The sequence below is a fragment of the Schistocerca nitens genome, chromosome 7, assembly GCF_023898315.1.
Source record: "Schistocerca nitens isolate TAMUIC-IGC-003100 chromosome 7, iqSchNite1.1, whole genome shotgun sequence".
Classification (NCBI taxonomy): Eukaryota; Metazoa; Arthropoda; class Insecta; order Orthoptera; family Acrididae; genus Schistocerca; species Schistocerca nitens.
Genome location: NC_064620.1, coordinates 169310982 through 169332109, shown reverse-complemented (window position 1 = coordinate 169332109; position 21128 = coordinate 169310982). Strand labels below are relative to the sequence as shown.

The following is a 21128-nucleotide window of genomic DNA, read 5'->3' as shown; positions in this document are numbered from 1 at the left end:
ATCAATAATTTACGCATTTACTTGTATGGCATGAGATTCCATTTGATCACAAACCATAAACCCTTGATTTCACTGTTCAGTCCCCAGTCCAAGCTCCCAGAAAAGATGAAACAATAACTGCAGTTGTGGGCACATACATCATCATCCCACTGCTCAGTATATCTTACTTGTTAGATGAATTTCCTTTCGCATCCCATAATGTAACTCACTCTACATGAAATTTTCTGAGTACTGTCATTGATGGCCACTGTCATTGAAACAGTACAGAGGGCAAGAGCATGTACCTAAAACAACAGGCCAAATGCCCGCAACAACTTTGGCACAGCATCCATCCAGCCACTGCCTCTCAGCATTACTTAGCTTTCCAGCTGGCATAGAATGTCTCCCCCATGCCCACCACCTGCCCCATCTCAATGTGAACTTCACTCTAGCAAGTGTGGTCCACTGCAGGGCCAAGCGGAGATCTGTCATGGCAGCCTATGGGCACCTATGTCATACTGGTGGATCATTGTCCTCCAATCTCAGTGGATCCCCAGCCCATATCAGTGAAGCAAGCATGGACAAGCTGGCTCAAGGGATGAAATATTCCACTACAATAGACAGCCTGAGCCCCATCATGCTTCTGCCCATCACTGATCTCTTGACAGGCATGTTGCCCTGACGTGGTACAACAAATTTTATTAGTGGGTGCAACATACAGTTTTTACTTTCCTCCAGAAAGAGTTGCAAGTGAATGTCTTGAAACATTATAAATAAGATACTAAAATGGAAATGAAATAAAGTTATTTTAAATAAGAATGAGAGAATGGATGAGAAATCAGCTGAAATGTTCCATTTCTGTTTTATTTTGTGTGTAACTGTGTCAGTGCAGAGTGCCAAGAGAATATTTTTCCAGTTGATGGAAATGCACTTTATGAACAATATTGTGAAACAAATAGCAAAAATGATTGTAGTTAATGCCAACAGAGAGCAGCAGCTGAGCCTACGAAAATTAAGGATTGGAAGTGCAACAGGGCAACCTCCAACTCATGGAACATTTATTGAGAAATGACTTTTTATGAAAAATCAGTAAATATTGTTATTCTAAATGTGTGTCTACTCTTGTTTTGTCTTCAGTCTCTGATGGACATTTAGAAAAGAATACTATGAGTGGACCGCCAAAGGACTCAGTATTATTAAAATATTAAATAATTCTGTGTGTCAATATGACTGAAGTTTAATTTGAAACAGCAACTTTGTGTATCTTAGGCCTTTTTTAATAGCAATAATATGATGGTCTATCTTTTGAATTATTAATGAATGTGAGTAAGAATTTCATGTGGCTCAACAGCCTTATTCAAGTATTTTCACTAGACACCACGATCTCATTTTACATTTCCCTAAATTATCCCAGTAATTCTACCAGAAATCAAAACCATTTGTCATTCCTGGCGAATCTTTACATTATTGAGAGTTGAAGGCTAGGTTAAAGGCAGACTGAAAAATTCCGTGGTGCAACCAGGATTCAATCCTCCTTTCTTTCACTTTCCATGTACCCACTTTGCCACTAGACCACTAGACCCAACAATGTGTAATGATAAATTAATTTTTGTTTTAATACAGCTGCAGCAAATGAACTGAAATTTTATTCAACTTTTTTTCTTTTTACATGTGGAAGTATCGTTGTGATCTTTATTACCAAGTCAGATGAAATCTAATAGAGTATCACAAGTATTAATTATGGACAATACAAAAGAATTTGACATGTTCTTTTTCAAGTCACTTTCATGTAACAGTTTTGGCTGTGAGAAATATTTCACGAATTCAGTCACCTTGCACCTTCATGGTCAGACATACAAAGCAAAGCTGCAATGAACATAACAAGTGTATTGGAAAGATTAATTATACTAAGATCATGCTTTTCTTATTGATCGGTTTGTTAGTGCTGGAGATATGCTTAGCAACTGAACTATGATATTCAGCATAAATATTACAATGTTGACCCAACAGTCATTTTTCGGAACGTCTTTTAGGAGAGCTCTGTTTTCATTGAGGTCACTAGTGCAATTGTAAATATACACATCACACATGCTAATAGAGACTATGTTGATATGCCTAGGGATGAGTATCATGAAGTTATGTTAAAACTTGTTCTTTAGCTGTGATGGTCAGTCACCCTAGGCACCAGTTATAATTTTGTTGTATTTCAACAGAGATGTGATACTTCCAGCAGCTCTCACATACCTGTGTCACCAGCTCAGGTGACATCCCATGCAGTAGGCATTGACAGTAAGAGGGGAGAGATATTATTGTGTCCCTGATGGCCAGCAACAGTGATAAGGAAATTGAAGTCACCAGCCAGTGTAGATTCTACAGCATCACTAACTATTAATGCCAGGGCCATTGCAGCTGCTGCAAGCAGGAACCATGTGTGATGTGGGTGCAGCTACTTGCTATTCAGGTATGGCCCATGCCATGGTCAAGTTAGTTTGCTGGAGTATATGTCACTTTGTTCTTTGCTTCATACCTTGTTTGCTATCTTCGGCCCTGGCGTTATTTTGAACTTCACACTGTATCTGTTTGGAATGTTATTTCTAACTCATGATGAATTTGGCTTTTCTCACACTTTGTTCAGACTTTTATGTTCCTCCCACTTTCCTTGAAAGCATGAAATTTGAACTTACGTGTTAACTCTGCTGCACTTTAGGGTGTCATAAACAACAAACAGTGCTTGTGTATCTTCAGGGATACAGAAATATCATCCACAAAGTCACTGATAATTTATGTGTACAGCACTTAAAGTGTTCGTCTTCAAGCATCTTATTCACAAGAACAATAGTTTTGATGTAGTGCAATAAACGTCATTTATGCTGTAACATATTTGCCATTTGGTTTGGGGAAACAAACCAACTTAATTATCAGTGCTGTAGTTTGTAATTCTCATTATGCTGCAGTCCATGTTTTAGCTCCTCATGGAGAGGTATTGTAGCAGCAATGGTTGGTAGTTTTAAGCCCCTGCCCCCTTTCCAATCCAGAATGTCACAATTGAAAAACCTCTAACAGAGGGGGCACTTAGTGGGCACAGTGGACTTCTTAATGCCACTTTGTCAACAAAAGTCTTTAAAGGGTGTTAATTTTTTTCTAATATACTTGTATGTACATTTTGAGCAAATGAAATAACAACTTTTTTTGCCAAACTGCTTGTACTTCTGTAACTTGGTCCATCTAATGCTAGCACTAAGCACATGCCAATGGCATTCCAAATTCCAGTAGCAAAACCTGTGTTTTTATTACAAGATATCTATATCCACACCCATACTCTGCAAATCATCACGAAGTCCAAGGATTATGGTTTCTTCTTGTTCCATTCACATATGGATTGCTTCTGTGCACACTGCAATTAGTTTTATCTAGTCTTAATGATCCCTGATGGAATAATGTGTAAGGATTTGTAGAATGTTTATAGATCCCTTACTTAATACTAGTTGTTGGTGCATTTTAAATAGGTTTTAACAGGGTACATGGCTTCTATTTTCAAACATCTGTCAATTCAGGTTTTTCAGCATTTCTGTGACACCATTCCACAAGTGAAACAAACCTATGACCATTCATACACCCCTTCTTCGTACACACTCAATATCCCCTGTTAGTGTTATTGACTATGTGCCCCACCCACTTCAGCAACATTATAGAAGGGGATGCACCAGCAGTTAGAAAGCAATCTCCTTTGTACCGTGGTTGCATTTCCCCAAAATCAAACCACTGAACTAAAGACTGCCACTTGTTTTACGTATAATTAAGCCTATGTGATCATTGCACTTCATATCCACACAAATTTTTACACCTAGGTATTTGTATGAGTTGAATGATTCCAATATTGCCTTGTTGATATTGTAGTTGTTGGATACTGTGCCTTAAATCAAGTTGCCAATTTGTATATCTTAAAGAGCTGGATATTTGAGCGGACTTTTTTTTCGGATAATACTTCAATGTAGGTACCTGTGACACTAGCAAAAAGTCAGAAGTTACTATTTATATTGTGTGCCAGGTCATTAATGTGCTACATGAACAGTGCAGACCCTAACAAACCTTCCTGGGGAATATCTGAAGTTATTTCAATATCTGTCAACGACTCTCCATCCATAACATGCTGTGGGCACCTACCGAGAAACACCCATTTCAGTCACAGATTGTATTTGACACACCAAGTGATACTATTTTTGTTAATAATCAGTGTTGTGGTACAGGACCAAATGCTTTTTGGAATTCAAGAAATACTGCATCCACCTAACTGATTTTCAGATGTCATGTATGAAAAGCAAGAGTTAAGTCTTGTATGATTGGTGTTTTTGGAATCCATCCTGGTTGAGATAGAAGGGTTTGTTCTGTTTGAAATGCTTCATTACATTTTAGCACAGAGTACATTCTAAGATTCTACAGCACTGAATGCAGTGGTTCCAGAACTGCGGTCCTCCTCAGAAGGCCAGAGACCACGGGCACTGGATTTTAGCAATTGTGACTGTCTCACCGCAAGTAAGCTGTAGTGTGTAGCGTTTTATAGACATTTTATTTGTTCTAGTATGTTTTGGCACGTCAAAAGTAGTTTATAAGTTAGAAAGTATGGTTGATAAGAATAAGAAAATCGTGTCAGTCACTGGGGGCTATATGCTATGTACTCATATACACTGAAGTGCCAAGAAATTGGTACAGGCATGTCTATTCAAATACAGAGATATGTAAACAGGCAGAAGCACTGTGGTCAGCAATGCCTATGTAAGACAACAAGTGTCTGGCGCAGTTGTTAGATCGGTTACTGCTGCTGCAATGGCAAGTTATCAAGATTTAAGCGAGTCTGAGCATAGCGTTATAGTCAGTGCACAAGCGATGGGACACAGCATATCTGAGGTAGCAATAAAGTGGGGATTTTTCCCCTATGATGATTTCACAAGTATACCATGAATATCAGGAATCCGGTAAAACATCAAATCTCCGACATTGCTGCAGCCGGTAAAAAATCCTGCAAGAACGGAACCAACGACGACTGAAGAGTATCATTCAACATAACAGAAGTGCAATACTTCTGCAAATTGCTGCAGATTTCAATGCTGTGCCATCAAAAAGTGTCAGCACGCAAACCACTCAATGAAACATCATCGATATGGGCTTTTGGAGCCAAAGGCCCACTCATGACCTTTGATGATTGCGTGACATAAAGCTTTACGCCTCACCTCAGCCTGTCAAAACTGACATTGGACTGTTGACGACTGGAAACATGCTGCCTGGTCAGACGAGTCTTGTTTCAAATCGTATCAAGCTTATGGATGTGTACGGGTATGGAGATAACCTCATGAATCCATGGACCCTGCATGTCAGCAGGGGACTGTTCAAGCTGGTGGGGCGTGTGCAGTTGGAGAGACATGGGACTCCTAATATGTCTAGATATGACTCAAAAAGGTGACATGTACGTAATCATCCTGTCTAATCACCTGCATCCGTTCATGTCCATTGTGCATTCCGATAAACTTGGGCAATTCCAGCAGGACAATGCAACACCCCACATGTCCAGAATTCCTACATAGTGGCTCCAGGAACACTCTTCTGAGTTTAAACACTTCCACTGGCCACCAAACTCCCCAGACATGAATGTTATTGAGCATATCTGGGATGCCTTGCAACATGCTGCTCAGAAGAGATCCTCCCCCCTCTCGTACTCTTTATGGATTCATGGTGTCAGTTCCCCCCAGCACTATTTCAGACATAAGTCGAGTCCATGCCACGTCGTGTTGTGGCACTTCTGCGTGCTCGCGGAAGCCCTACACGATATTAAGCAGGTGTACCAGTTTTTTTCTCTCTTCATTGTATATTGGATGGTAGTTTTGCAGATTGCTTCTGCTACCATTCTTATGGTTACCATTGGGGGGAGGGGGGGGGAGGATAAGGGTGGTTTCACTTCACACACTGCTCTTTTGACAGCAAAATAAGCCCTATGCTTTTTTTGTACTCGTGCATTAGTCACAGTTGGAGAGACTGTGTACCAACAATGTTACCTCTATCATGAACTGTTCGGGTAGATACATATCTATTCAGTGCTTGGTCAACTATTCATCTCAACTTGAGCAACAGTTCCTTCAAGATGCTTTTACCCAAAGCTAAATGTCTCAAGTTTCCACTTTAGATATGATATTATTGCATCTTAATTTATTTTACTGAACACATGTATGTTTCTACTTCTATTAGTTGAACCTTGTACTGTGGTAAATCCATTGCTCTTGTAACAGCCTCAACAGGCCAGAATGAAATTTTCACTCTGCAGCTGAGTGTGCACTGATATAATACTTCTTGGCAGATTAAAACTGTGTGCCGGATCGAGACTCAAACTTGGGACCTTTGCCTTTCACGGGCAAGTGCTCTACTGACTGAGCTACCCATCATCAAAGCGTCAATTCTGCCAGACAAGATACTGGCAGAATTGACACTGTGAGGATGGGTCATGAGTTGTGCTTGAGTAGCACAGTCAGTAGAGCACTTGCCAGTGAAAGGCAAAGGTCCTGAGTTTGAGTCTCAGTTTGGTAAACAGTTTTAAACTGCCAGGAAGTTTCAGCCTCAACTGGTTGCCCTTATTCAAGCAATTACCTCTTATAATAAAACATTCAATCCAACAGTTTCATAAAAGATCAGCCTCCTTCACAATCAAGATGCTGCTGCTGTTGTTGTTGTTGTTGTTGTTGTTGTTGTTGTCCTCATCAGTCTGAGGACTGGTTTGTTGCAGATCTTTACATTAGTGTATCTTGTGCACACCTCTTTATCTCTGTGTATCTACAGCAACTTACATCCATTTGAATTTGCTTACTGTATTCAATCCATGGTCTTCATCTACTGTTTTTACTCCCTACAACTTCCCTCCCCCCTAGAGTTCCATCAATTACACAGAAGTATTACCTTGCCTCCCCAGGCTCCTATTTTTTGTAATAAGTTGAATGAATGTATTACACTTCAGAAAATGGACACCGCTGATATTCAAGAAATGTTCAAAACAAACCATTAACTTGCACCATGAACACCACATGAAAAATGGTGTACCACATTGATCATAAAAGTTCACACCAACAAGCTCAAAGACAAACTCCTTGAGAGTTACAAACTGTGCAGGGTGTTCAGCTAGGTATCCATGCTTCAAGAATGCATATAGAATCATATTCGTGTAACGGGAGGGGGGGAGGGGGAGGGAGTGATGAGAACTGATGGAATTGTTTGGCATGCAACCAAATGCAAAACAGTCTGTCATGGAGCTTACCATGGAACCAGCTATCCCTTAAGGTGTAGCTGCAGATAGTGCGATAATACACTGAAGGGCCAAAACAACTGGTACATTGTGTAGGGCCACCACAAGCATGCAGAAGTGCTGCAAAACGACATGGCAAGGACTCGATTAATGTCTGAAGTAGTGCTGGAGGGAACTGACACCATGAATCCTGCAGGGCTGTCCATAAATCTAGAAGAGTATGAGAGGGTGGATCTCTCTTCTGGACAGCTCGTTGCAAGGCATACCGGATATGCTCAATAACATTCATCTCTGGGGAGTTTGATGGTCAGCAGAAGTGTTTAAACTCAGAAGAGTGTTCCTAAAACCATTCTGTAGCAATTCTGGACATGTGGGGTGTCACATTGTCCTGCTGGAATTGCCCAAGTCCATCGGAATGCACAATGGGCATGAATGGATGCAGGTGATCAGACAGGATGCTTACATACGTGCCACTTGTCAGAGTTGTATCTAGACATATCAGGGGTCCCATATCAGTCCAACTGCACGTGCCCCACACCATTGCAGAGCCTCCACCAGCTTTAACAGTCCCCTGCTGACATTCGAGGTCCATGGACTCATGAGGTTGTATCCATACCCGTACATGTCCATCCACTTTGAAACGAGACACGTCTGACCAGGCAACATGTTTCCAGTCATCAACAGTCCAATGTCTGTGTTGACGGGCTCAGGCAAGATGTACAGCTTTGTGTCGTGCAGTCATCAAGGGTACACGAGTGGGTCTTCGGATCCAAAAGCCCATATCAATGATGTTTCATTGAATGGTTTGCACACTGACACTTGTTGGTAGCCCAGCATTGAAATCTGCAGAAATTTGCGGAAGGGTTGCACTTCTGTCCTATTGAACGATTCTCTAGTCATCATTGGTGCCATTCTTGCAGGATCTTTATCAGCCGCAGCAATTTTGGAGATTTGATGTTTTACTGGATTTCTGATATTCACGGTACACTCTGAAATGGTCGTACAGGAAAACCCCTTTTCATCGCTACCTCGGAGATGCTGTGTGCCATCACAAGTGGGCTGACTACAATACCTTGTTCAAAATCACTTAAATCTTGATAACCTACCATTGTAGCAGCAGTAACCGATCTAATAACTATGCCAGACACTTGTTCTCTTATATAGGCGTTGCCGACCGCAGCACGCCATATTCTGACTATTTACATATCTGTGTATTTGAATACACATGCCTGTACCAATTTCTTTGGCACTTCAATGTAAGTTTTATAGGCACAGAAAAAAGTCACATCCAGAGGCTGAATTTGTACAGTGGCTCCAGGTGTTATGGATTGCAATGTCACACACTTTTCAGGCTGTATACTTCCCACTAAATGAGAATGATTTTTATATGGAGACCACAAATCAAGCAAAAGCAAGTTATTTTGACCAGCTATTAGCCAAAATCAGTGATCAAGCCACAGCTGTAGCTCTCTTATGCCCATTTTCCCACTCTTGCTTGCTGTGACACAAATATTTCCACCGCCCTTGCATGATCACATGCACGAGACAGAATTGGGAGGGGCAGAACACCTCAAACTCCTCGCAGCACAATAACCAACTTCGCAGCCAATTTACTATCCAGATTAACAGTCACATAATTGTATATGAATGCTTTAAGGCGCTGATGTTAGTTGATCCTGATACAACTCTCTTGGTACCTCTAATTTCCAGTGTTCCTTTCATATGCATTTTCTCTTCAAACTGGTCGGAGTTGAAAACAAGTTCCTTACTGATGCTGGGATAAGTTTGTTTACCTCATTTACATATTTTCACGTCCATTTCTGCAGTTTTCTGTGCATCATCAAGTTGATGCTTTGTCTGAAATTTCGTTATCTTGTGTCTTCCAATTCTACAGCACTATTTGATATTATGGTACCATCCTCTGCTTCCCGTGAAGTCATCATAATGTATGCCATGTGCAACTTGATGCACATCCTGTAAACTGTATCCAGCATCCTTGAAAGGCGTAAGCACCAGTTTTTGTAACAAGTGTACCTTGTCCTCCATTGAATACCTGTAGTTTTTTCTTATTCACTACATGGTCATATTGCTGTGGGCTTATTCAAAATCTGTTCCTAACTTTTTTCTTCCCTATGCTGCAGATGTTCTTCCATGTATATAATTATGTTTAGTACCTGTTCCTTGGACAATGATTGTCCTTTCCTTCATTTCACTGGAGAAAGGATTTATGGCTGCCTGTCTGACAAGGATGATGAACTACATGGGTCAACACCTGTTTCAATATCACTTTCACTTGTTAAGCACATATCATATCATCATCATGCTACCCCTCATGTACATTGACCGCACTGTTGAGCATGTATGACACCACACATTCCACTGACCCATCTTGCAAAAACCCTAATATTTCATCTGTCATTTCTTTCTCACCCTGTAAAATTCCTTGGGTTCCTTTCTGATGAAATGTCAACTTCAGCACCTGTTGTTGTAGATATAATGCAATGTTTGCTTTGTATTAACAACACTAGCACTTTGTGAATTACTTATCAACCAAGCAATTCAACTACACTCCTGGAAATTGAAATAAGAACACCGTGAATTCATTGTCCCAGGAAGGGGAAACTTTATTGACACATTCCTGGGGTCAGATACATCACATGATCACACTGACAGAACCACAGGCACATAGACACAGGCAACAGAGCATGCACAATGTCGGCACTAGTACAGTGTATATCCACCTTTCGCAGCAATGCAGGCTGCTATTCTCCCATGGAGACGATCGTAGAGATGCTGGATGTAGTCCTGTGGAACGGCTTGCCATGCCGTTTCCACCTGACGCCTCAGCTGGACCAGCGTTCGTGCTGGACGTGCAGACCGCGTGAGATGACGCTTCATCCAGTCCCAAACATGCTCAATGGGGGACAGATCCGGAGATCTTGCTGGCCAGGGTAGTTGACTTACACCTTCTAGAGCACGTTGGGTGGCACGGGATACATGCGGACGTGCATTGTCCTGTTGGAACAGCAAGTTCCCTTGCCGGTCTAGGAATGGTAGAACGATGGGTTCGATGACGGTTTGGATGTACCGTGCACTATTCAGTGTCCCCTCGACGATCACCAGTGGTGTACGGCCAGTGTAGGAGATCGCTCCCCACACCATGATGCCGGGTGTTGGCCCTGTGTGCCTCGGTCGTATGCAGTCCTGATTGTGGTGCTCACCTGCACGGCGCCAAACACACATACGACCATCATTGGCACCAAGGCAGAAGCGACTCTCATCGCTGAAGACGACACGTCTCCATTCGTCCCTCCATTCACGCCTGTCGCGACACCACTGGAGGCGGGCTGCACGATGTTGGGGCGTGAGCGGAAGACGGCCTAACGGTGTGCGGGACCGTAGCCCAGCTTCATGGAGACGGTTGCGAATGGTCCTCGCCGATACCCCAGGAGCAACAGTGTCCCTAATTTGCTGGGAAGTGGTGGTGCGGTCCCCTACAGCACTGCGTAGGATCCTACGGTCTTGGCGTGCATCCGTGCGTCGCTGCGGTCCGGTCCCAGGTCGACGGGCACATACACCTTCCGCCGACCACTGGCGACAACATCGATGTACTGTGGAGACCTCACGCCCCACGTGTTGAGCAATTTGGCGGTACGTCCACCCGGCCTCCCGCATGCCCACTATACGCCCTCGCTCAAAGTCCGTCAACTGCACATACGGTTCACGTCCACGCTGTCGCGGCATGCTACCATTGTTAAAGACTGCGATGGAGCTCCGTATGCCACGGCAAACTGGCTGACACTGACGGCGGCGGTGCACAAATGCTGCGCAGCTAGCGCCATTCGACTGCCAACACCGCGGTTTCTGGTGTGTCCGCTGTGCCGTGCGTGTGATCATTGCTTGTACAGCCCTCTCGCAGTGTCCGGAGCAAGTATGGTGGGTCTGACACACCGGTGTCAATGTGTTCTTTTTTCCATTTCCAGGAGTGTATGTTCTGTTGCCTCATGCTGTGCTCGCCTTCAGATACCTCCGGTTCTGCGTTCTTTTCCCATTAGCAGCCAATATTGCGGTTGCAAAATAGACAATATGAAGGGTGTCGAATGCTGTAAGGACACAGAGAAGTATATTTAATGCATAAATCGACATATTATAAAGAGAACCTTCATTCAAAAAGAAAACATCCCTCACTTAACTGTTTGTATAGTAAAATCCTATTGCCTAAATAAACTGTTTGGGAAATGAACACTTTTTGCAGATCAATATAGTGCTGTATTTGTTTCTTGCCTGATCTTCAAGATTCTTCTCAAAGTGTTTACTTAACGTCTTGTTCTCTTCTTAATATTTTCTTCTGTCTACTGCGAAAATTGGTTACAGTTGACGAACAATCTTTTACTTATTACTGAGGCACAATTCCTTTTACTGCTGACTTCATGAAATAGGATCTTGTAAGTGCAGTGCCTTAATAGATATAAAGATTGTGTTATTGCCAAACCCCAAATTGTGTGACATTATTCTAAAACTAACAGGTATAATGGAACAGTTGCAATACTTATTAAATGTAACACTGAACTTACTATTTTACCTACCCTCAAAAAACAATATCAAAATAGTTGTCATAAAAGTTATGGAAGTAAATATTATAAGTGACACTTTTTATTGCTGGCTGTGGGCTTGCTTCAAGCAATTCATGAACAAACTTGAGTTTCTCTTGCTTAAAATAAGAAATTTGTGACATAGTGGGGATCTGAACATTTCTCTCACTAAAGGTGCAAATTTCATGAAAGCATTTATCTATGTAATAAAGTGAGTAGCCTGACTAAAATAATAACCAATTCATGGACTAGATTATTGTAAATGGGGCTACAAAAAAACATATCATTGAAATCACATGTTTAAGGACACACTGGCCATCTTACACAAGTATACTACACATCTGTTTCGATGTGTATATAGTGAGCTTCACCACAACAAAAACCACTCATAGGTTTTTCAGTGATATTATTAACTTATTTAATAGCTATGCAAAGAAAATTGTGAAGTATTTATGAGAAAATTATGTAAATGAAAAATCTAGCTTTTACTTTAGAGACTGACGTGTTACAGTGCTAATGGCATCCCTGTTGCATGGATGGAATCTCACGTCCATAACAGAAAGCAGAGGATCTCATTAACACCCTGTATCTCGGGCATGAAAATAACTTCATATTGGAGGAACATGACATGTGGAGTGCCACATGGATCAGTACTGGTCCCATTCTTTTTTCTAATCTTTATAAATGATCTTCCAATGATTTTAAGGGAAATTCAAAAGCTGTAAGGTTTGCTGAGGACACAATCATCCTAATCGAGGGTACAAATAAATCTTAGCAGACACAGCTCAGGTGACAACTCAACAGGCCTACAAGTGGTTAACAGCTAACAGTTTAAATCTTAACCTCACAAAACCTCATATAATGCAGTTTGAAACAAACAATAATGATCTTTTAACTTCAGAAATAGAAATTAATGGTCACACACTCACTCAATAAAGCACAATGTGTGAAATTTCTTGGGATCCATCTGTATAACAAATTACAGTGGGGTCAACACATGGATAAATTAATCAAAAATCTCAATTCAGCATTTTATGCTCTTATCTGTTTTGTATATTTTCAGTTCCTGTTGTTCTATGGATTTATCTTGTGGGGCACTGCACTTAAAGTAAATAAAATGTTTGTTCAGCAGAAAGGAGCAATAAGAATATTGTGTAAAGTAGATAACAAACATACTGCAGAAGCCTATTTAAGGATCATAAAATTCTTGCATTCACTCTCCAGTACATTTATTCCTTAATGGTTTCTGTCATTGACAGTAACAGTCAATTTCAACTGAACTGTGCTCTACACTGTCACAAAAATAATCTTCATGTAAACTTAGCTTCTTTGTTCACAGTTAAGAATGGAGTTATGTGCTCTGTTGGTAAGATAATTAATAATCCCCACTAATTTAAAAGAAAATTAAAAACGAATCTCATTAACCACTTTTTCCACAGATCATCTGAATATTGAGACTGAAAGGTTTATTTTCTTTCCTTTTTTTGTTATAAAGATGTATGAAAGGTAATAATGTACTATAAATAAGACTCATCAATTATAGATGCAAAAACATTTTCTTCAAAAAAAATTCTTTGTAAACAAGTAGGCCTAAATATTACACTACTAATAACAGATTAACAGCAGCTATAAAACTAAAACTGAAGAGGCACAGTTTTTTTTTTTTTTTTTCAAAGTAGCAGCTTCCTTCAAAATTAACTCAATTAAATTTTGATGGTGTAAGTGTGACTATCATTAAGCAATATAGTGACAGTTTATTGTTAATACAGTACACAGATTGAATTTGTATGATGTCTACATCTTATGTTACGTATACTTTGACTCAGTTCACAACCCTGAAGATTCTCCTTCTTGATGGGATCTATGGAACATGATGAATGAATGAACAAACTAACTTCAAAATGATGTTCCCTTGAAAACTGTAACTATAACAAGCAAAAATGTCTGTAAAATACCTCCAACCACAAAAAAGACTTCCACTCAAAATGTTGAAACAAACCAGTGCTTAACCAGGGAAACCATGTATGAAATAAAATGTTAAGGCTCGCGAAAGAATACACTACAACAATTACGTAAATAGATTAGCATATATGATTTGATTTTCTATTGGTCCATTTTTATCATATCAGTACAAGAGATATTGGAGAGGTCAAAACGAGGACACAGTTATATTATGATCAACTAAAAAGAAATGAAAGTAAGTAGTAACCATTCTTATAATCTAAGTTTATCAGTAACTGCATATTCAGAAAATGATACCATATTGAATGTTCAGTATGCACCAGTAACAATTCAGCAGTGGCAAACCTATTAACAATTTCTTTAGTGGCACTGCAGAAAATATGATAAAATAAAACCTGCATCTACAAAATATAAAGTTAAATCATGTTCCAAGAAAATTTTCATTTGCACTGTCACCGGAGATGCAGTTGTGAGACCAATGAGATAACTAAACGAAACTCATATTTAGCTGGTATTTATGGAATTCCTACAGTAATTGAAGAAGTGTAATCCCTTTAACAAGGTTATGCAGTTCTTCTCTATGAGTGGGCACTTTTCCGAATTGCAACATTAACTCATTTTCAAATCTGCAGGACATAACATGACAACATAGGAAATTTTTTCTGTTTGATATCTTAAGTGTTATATTAGGCCAAAGATTATAATTGATGTTAAATTCAGGTAGTTATTTAAGGAATTCCTTAAGAATAGTCAGTGCATAATTGCAAAGTATGACATGTTCAATATTTGTAACATTCAGTGCTAATATTGGTAGAAAGACCAACAGATAAATAAATACAAGTAATAATACAAAATACTGTGCACTGAGTTTGCTGCATCAGAGCTGTATACCCAGTTCTTAGTCCTCAAAGTAGTGTACTAAAGGGCTTAAGCAGAAAAACTTTATTATGCATGCTGTTCCAGAACTGTCTGATGCTAATTAATGCTAATCTAGGCTGGTATGACAAAATTCAAAAAGCATATGTAGTTCAGCATGTACTCTTCTGTCTACATAAGCCACAATACAATAACAATATCACTCTCATTATTGAAGAGACATGCTTAACCATTGTCTATTGGAAGTGCAAGAAAAGCCTCATTACTGAAACTAATAAATATTTAGCAAAGTTGTTGGCTGCAATTACAGTGCTTGCAGACTATCATCGTCTCTCTCCTGCACTGCCCCCCACTCCACCTGCTCTGTCTCTGAAGTACTGGAATAGCTCTCTCTTAAACAGTAGCCAGTGAAGCAAAACTGTGTGGCTTCACCAGTAAACTTTCACCCTCCTTGCCCAGATTTCACTTTTCTTTCCTGATGTTCAGCTCCAGATTTTCAGTAGTCATCATTTGTTGGAAGCTTTTTGCACCAAGAGTGAACTCTCTCCTCTTGTTTTATCGGGCAACAGTTTTTGCATGAGAAGCGTACCATTCTGTGCTTGGCTTCAGATTTTCATGGCTATATAAGAGGCAGAATAGCATCTCCTGTCATGCATTCCAAGAGGGAGATCACAACAGACAACATCATGAACCACTTGGTGAGTTTGTGTCAGCACAAGCCTAACTCTAGTCTTGTAATACTGCTAATAACAAAATTCAATAACAACTGCTTATAGCAAATTTCATTTTAAAATTCTGTAAGCAAAATTCAATTGTCAACAGGCAATTCTTTCCTGTGTTGCTGTCTGCGTGTGTGTTGGGCTGGTTTCAGCTGCAAGAGTAGAACTTGTACCTGTGTATGATCAAGTCGTTGATGAATCATCATTTGTTCCTCAAGTTATTCCCAGAGGTGCTTCAGATTTAGAAACAGCTGCAAGTGGTCATGGTGAGTTGTTAAGTAAAAGAAACAATTATAGCGCAGTTCAGTTATCACTTTGAAAAATTTAATTATGTTGTTCAACAAAGAAAAACATTATACTGTCAGGTATCTGGTTCATTACTGTATATGCACTTATATTAGAGTTTCATACTGTCACCTAAATACTTTACTAAGAAAATGATTTTATGTCACAAAATGTTATGTTATTGCCATATATTATGACATAGTTGAATGGGTTTTCTAGATGCTTCTGATGGTTCATCATAGTCTGTGGAGGACAAATTCAAGAGTGTCATGACTGTTTCAGTACACAAAGAGCCTTGCTGCTTGGCTGAATTTTCATTTTTTAACATCTGCACCAGGACCTAACATCACGTGTTTTCTTGAAATTCAATTGCAGTTGGTCATTGTTAGTTGCTGTGTGCTACTACTACTATCTCACAGTGGGAGATTGGTGCACTTCCTATTTAGTACTGGAAGTCAGATATCACTATATTGAATGCCTTCATCTTCCCAGTTATCATATAATAATACAGAGGAAGGCTTTCATCTCAGTGGTATTTGGCTTTTGTGACTGAAAGGAAGTGCACCAGTCCCTCAGCTGGACAGTATTGATAATAAACGATTACGACTGACAATGGCTAGCTGTGCTCAGATTTCAGAAATAGGTCATGATAATCACACCACAGTGTGGATATATCTTGCTACAAAATGTCACTTCAGTCAGCAGCAAGGCACTGCGAGCAGTGACTCACAGACATGACTTGATGATATACTTTGCAGATTGGCATAAAACATGTTATCACAAAAGAACATTTGATCACAACACGTAATAGCCCAGAAATATTTCAGTAAATGTAATGAAAACAGTGTATAAGCAACTGAGGAGATGAATGGAATATCTTGTCTGTATTTAACATTTTATATCAACAATGTACAGAAAAGACACATTGCTTACCATAAAGATGGGGAAAATAAAAAACTTGCACATTAGCTGGGGGTTGGCAGTGTATGCTCGTGTGAATGAATTATGATTTTCTCTCCATTTTTCTGATGAATTGCTGAGGCTGGAAGCTAATGTGTAAGTGTCTTTTAATTGTGCCTGTCTGCAACTTAATGTATCATCTTTAGGGTAAGTAGCAATATAACTTTTCCTTATATTGTTGATATTCCAACCTGGAGTTTCCATTGTTTGATTTAACATGTTATATTGCCATAGGCATTTTCAAAATTTCAAGTATGTCTTTTTTGTGTGTTTTATACCTTTACTTGTAGCAAAAACTCCAAAATTTAACAGTCTTGACAACAGGTGTTTTAGCCTAGACTAAATTAAAATATGCCAAAGGATCACAGTCATAATTTGGACATAATCCCATACTTGAATGCATGTGTGTTCCCTATAAAAATGGGTGTTTTTTCCCCACAGGTCACTATGGTCGAGTGCAGATCAAGGTGTACAGAGGACCTACAACACATGGACACCATGAACACTTTGCTCCTCATGGATTCTGGGTGAAACAACCAGCTGATGACCATCATTAACTGTGTTGCTGCAGTACTTGTTGATCGAAGCAAGTGTAATAATTTGTTATCTGTTTTTACAATAAAGACGTTGAAATAATTTTAAAATCTTTTTGTATCAGACTGTAAGTCGCTGATTTACACTTCTGAGTCACTTACAAGAAATTATGCTATACATGTCATGTAGTATCACACTTTGGGAAGAAGGGGAAGAAAGGAGCTAGAATGAGGAAATGAAAATTGTACCTCTATTTACATCACATAATAAATATAGTAAGCAGGAACATACTGGCAAAGAGTATTTTTGAATCATTTTTTAAACTATCCAAGAATGTACCAACGGATTACAATGTACATAATATGCTAAAATTACTTTTATCAGAAAGCTGTAGAATGTTCTTACACAAAGATCTAGTTGTCATTAGAACCATCAACATCTTACACTCACAAAATTATGGCTGACTTTGACTACTGCTGCCTTAAAAATTTCAGTTCAGAGTTATAAGAACTGCTTGCAAAAAGAAGGAAATTATATGTTAAACTGCAAATATTAGTTTTGTATCACTTCATATAATTATCCTATATGTACTGCATGAAGGGGCTTATTTACAATGTAAACACTGCACAATACATGTACTGGCACACAAATATAAGAACTCTGGTCTTTAAATTTTAGGTCTCTGACCAAGGATTGCAGACATTGGCATAATAGACAACAGTGAACACAGAGATCAGGGAGTGAAAGTGTGCAGATACCACAGACATTTTTACCTTGAAGTCAAGACAGTGAGAGATATATCTTAATGTGGAGGATGAATTCAGCTGATTGCTCAGTTTATTTCTGTGTTAATTCCACCTTTTTTTTTAATAAAAAGCTGTACACTGTGATCCAATTGTTGTGAAAGCATTTCATATAGTTCAGTTCAGATCTTTCCATTGTATTTACCTCTGAACATTAGTTTTCAATGAGTTTGGAGCATCAGTATCAGAAACAAACTAAGTATCAAATTAAGTCAACCACCATACTACAATTCCATCACTATCAGTACAGCCCTGGCCATTTTCAAGTTGTGAGCAATTCGTATCATAATATCTATGCCTCCAAAGTTAAATTTTATAATCCACATCATTAATGATTTTGGCAAGGTTACCGAAAATGTAACCAGGATACCTTCTTCTCTTAATTTGTGAATTCGAAAAGGAAGCCATACTGCAAGGTTGTTAAGTAAATGAATGAAATCATATGTAATTCAGTAAGCATTTTGATTTTTTAACATGATTATAATTAAAATGTCACGTATGTTATTTGCCTTGTAACCATTGTTTTTAATCTTAAGACATTAAAATATCATTAACTGTCTGCAGATATATATGAAATCTTATAACCATTTGGTTTGAGGCAAGTGCATTTTGATTAGCACTTGATAAGATTGTCTTGGCATTGTATGACTTTCTTCACAAGCAGATAGCATCAGTGTTTTAAGTCAGTGCCATGTAAGGAGTTAAAGAAGCTATCTTTAAAATAATTTTACAGATTATGATAAAGATCTAACAGAAATCACAACAGAATACATAATATTACAGCTTCCATTTGGAATACACTTTAATGTGAAACTTGCTTATTAAAAGTGCATGTAAATGAGAGGCCAGATAAATTTCAGTCCACAGGTACAATATAAAGGAGTGACTCCCTAATTGGTTCTCGCATATTTTCTGCTACTGTTCTGTCATCCCAGATAATGCTTAGTGGATGTGACAGAATCCAATTACATCTTTCAGATTTAATTCTCTGTAAATTTGAGTGGCCCCTTGTAAGTGGTTAGGTGGGTAAGAAAAAGTTCATTGAATACCATTTCCAATAGGACCCATAAAGAATTGCAGTGCTCGGTCTGCAAGTGGAAGATGGTTCATTTGTACGGTAAATTAAAGTATGTGAAACACGACACAGATTAAGGAAACATATTATCAAATGAAACAGCATGAAAGGCCTATAAAAGCATAGAATATTTTTGGCTATTTTTGTCAAAGTTCTGGAAGCTTGGAAGTATGTATTATTTTAAGTAATTGGCTCTCATTAGGCATACTGTTTCCAATACATATCATTATCCTTGAATTTGATTTTATTCCTGTTGTGGATAGCTATTCTGTTTGTATTTTATAAGTAGGCTAATACAAATGTTTCCTGATTTCCACAATTTGCACGTCTCCTACAGTTCTGATAGCTAAAATGACATTATTTAAAATTGCAGAAATAATTTATTCTTGAGGCACTTTTTAAAGTGAAGACCAGTTATGGGTCAAGAAAAATATTGAGTACAAGTTGTTGGCTTTGACCAGTGACATTAAGTTAGTGGCTACTGTAATATCATATTTTGGTGCATATACTCACAGTTTTGCTGTTAGGTGACAAAGCCAACGAATTGGGGGGGGGGGGGACAAAAACCTGGTCTATAATGTAGCCCGTTTGCGGGGGGGGGGGGGGGGGGGGGGGAATCGCCACTGATGTCGTATTATAGTCATCATGTTGTTTACGCCATTTTATCATGTTTCCTGCATCATTACTCACAGCTGACAATTTGTATCAAGTACTCCTCTTTATCTTCAGTCAGCTGAGTCAACTTTCTTTCCTCTATTCTCTTATAATTATTGACTAGGGCAGTAAAGTGAATAATTTGACATGCCTTCACTACTGACAGGCACTCTTACCAATTTACAACAATAACTTATGTCAGACAAAATGAAGAGGAAATGGCAGGGATTGGTCTAAAGATCACATAGATTAAATATGCAGTAGTATCACAAAAAAACTGTTTACACATTACAAAATGGGTCCCCTTGTAATGTTTTATTGAAATACACTTTCATTTTGCCGTCAGTCCACTTTCAATCTGCAGCAGCCTCATATTCACATGGTACATATTTACAGGCACTTTATGTGTCATATCAGGAGCAGCTAGTCGCTGGAAGCATGGTGCTCGTGAAAATGCTTGGAATTTATACAGATTTTGCTGTTATGCAAATAAATAAATCATTGCGGTGGTATTTTGTTACTTAGACATTATGTAATTCCAGAAGTTATATGTAACATAATAACACCACTACCCTTTATTTTTATGCCTAACAAGTAAGACTATATATAAATTCCAACTATTTTCACTGGATCCTCTATTCCAGCAACTAGCTGCATCTGATACAAAACATAAACTCCCTGTAAATACGTAACATCTGAAGATAAGCATGCTGTGGCTCGGAAGTTAGTTCATGGAAGAACAAGAGTGCCTTTAAATTAATAATAATAAAAGCAGTAACAGTGCAAAGCATCCAATATTTTAACCACGGCTGCAGGCTGTGTCCATTATGGATAAATCTATTAACATGCAAGCAAAAAGGAAGTAGATGAAGATAAGCTGGGAGGTATGATACTGCAACAAGACTTTCACTGAGCACTGAAACACCAAAGTCAAAACAACGCCCTTGGTACAGGGAACTCCATCACAACCAAAATGCTTGGGAAAGCTTAAAAACTAATGATTAACAGTGTGTGCCATCAGGCAGGAAATAAATTTGTTTGTATTTACTCAAATGGATTTCATCACAGCTGTTGCATTTTCAATGTGCACTTTTTTAAAATACTTTCTGAAAATATAATATTCCAGTAAAAACAAAGGTACATAGTGTCTGTGTCAAAAATTTGTACATTGTATTCGGTTATTTTCTAATATTACGGGAAGATAATTTAAAGCTTGGGCTTCTCTTTGTCCTGCACAGTGACTCTTGAACAGTACTTTTTCTTTTTTAATTATCATCATCAGTAATGAAAAAAAAAATCTGGTAAGAAAAAAAGGGCGGGCGATGGGTGGTATGTGTTTAAGCAGTACTACTCCTCTCCCCTCCCGTGTTTTGAAGTTTATGTATGATGTATCTGCATTATTTGCAT

The 21128-nt window shown here is 38.9% G+C and overlaps 1 protein-coding gene across 2 annotated transcripts in view; it reads left to right on the top strand.

Annotated features, from left to right (window-relative positions):
• Positions 1-17247, top strand: part of LOC126195810 (uncharacterized) — a 39296-nt gene extending 22049 nt beyond the window's left edge. Inside the window, exons 1-3 of one of the 2 annotated variants that reach the window (XM_049934447.1) lie at positions 13547-15389; positions 15514-15676; positions 17097-17247. In XM_049934447.1, the coding sequence (XP_049790404.1) occupies positions 15342-15389; positions 15514-15676; positions 17097-17212 (327 nt within the window). In that variant the 5' untranslated portion in view covers positions 13547-15341 and the 3' untranslated portion in view covers positions 17213-17247. Of the gene's footprint in view, positions 1-13546; positions 15390-15513; positions 15677-17096 lie in introns of those variants that run through there. The other variant, XM_049934448.1, reaches the window with a different exon arrangement.
• Positions 17248-21128: the final 3881 nt, after the last annotated feature.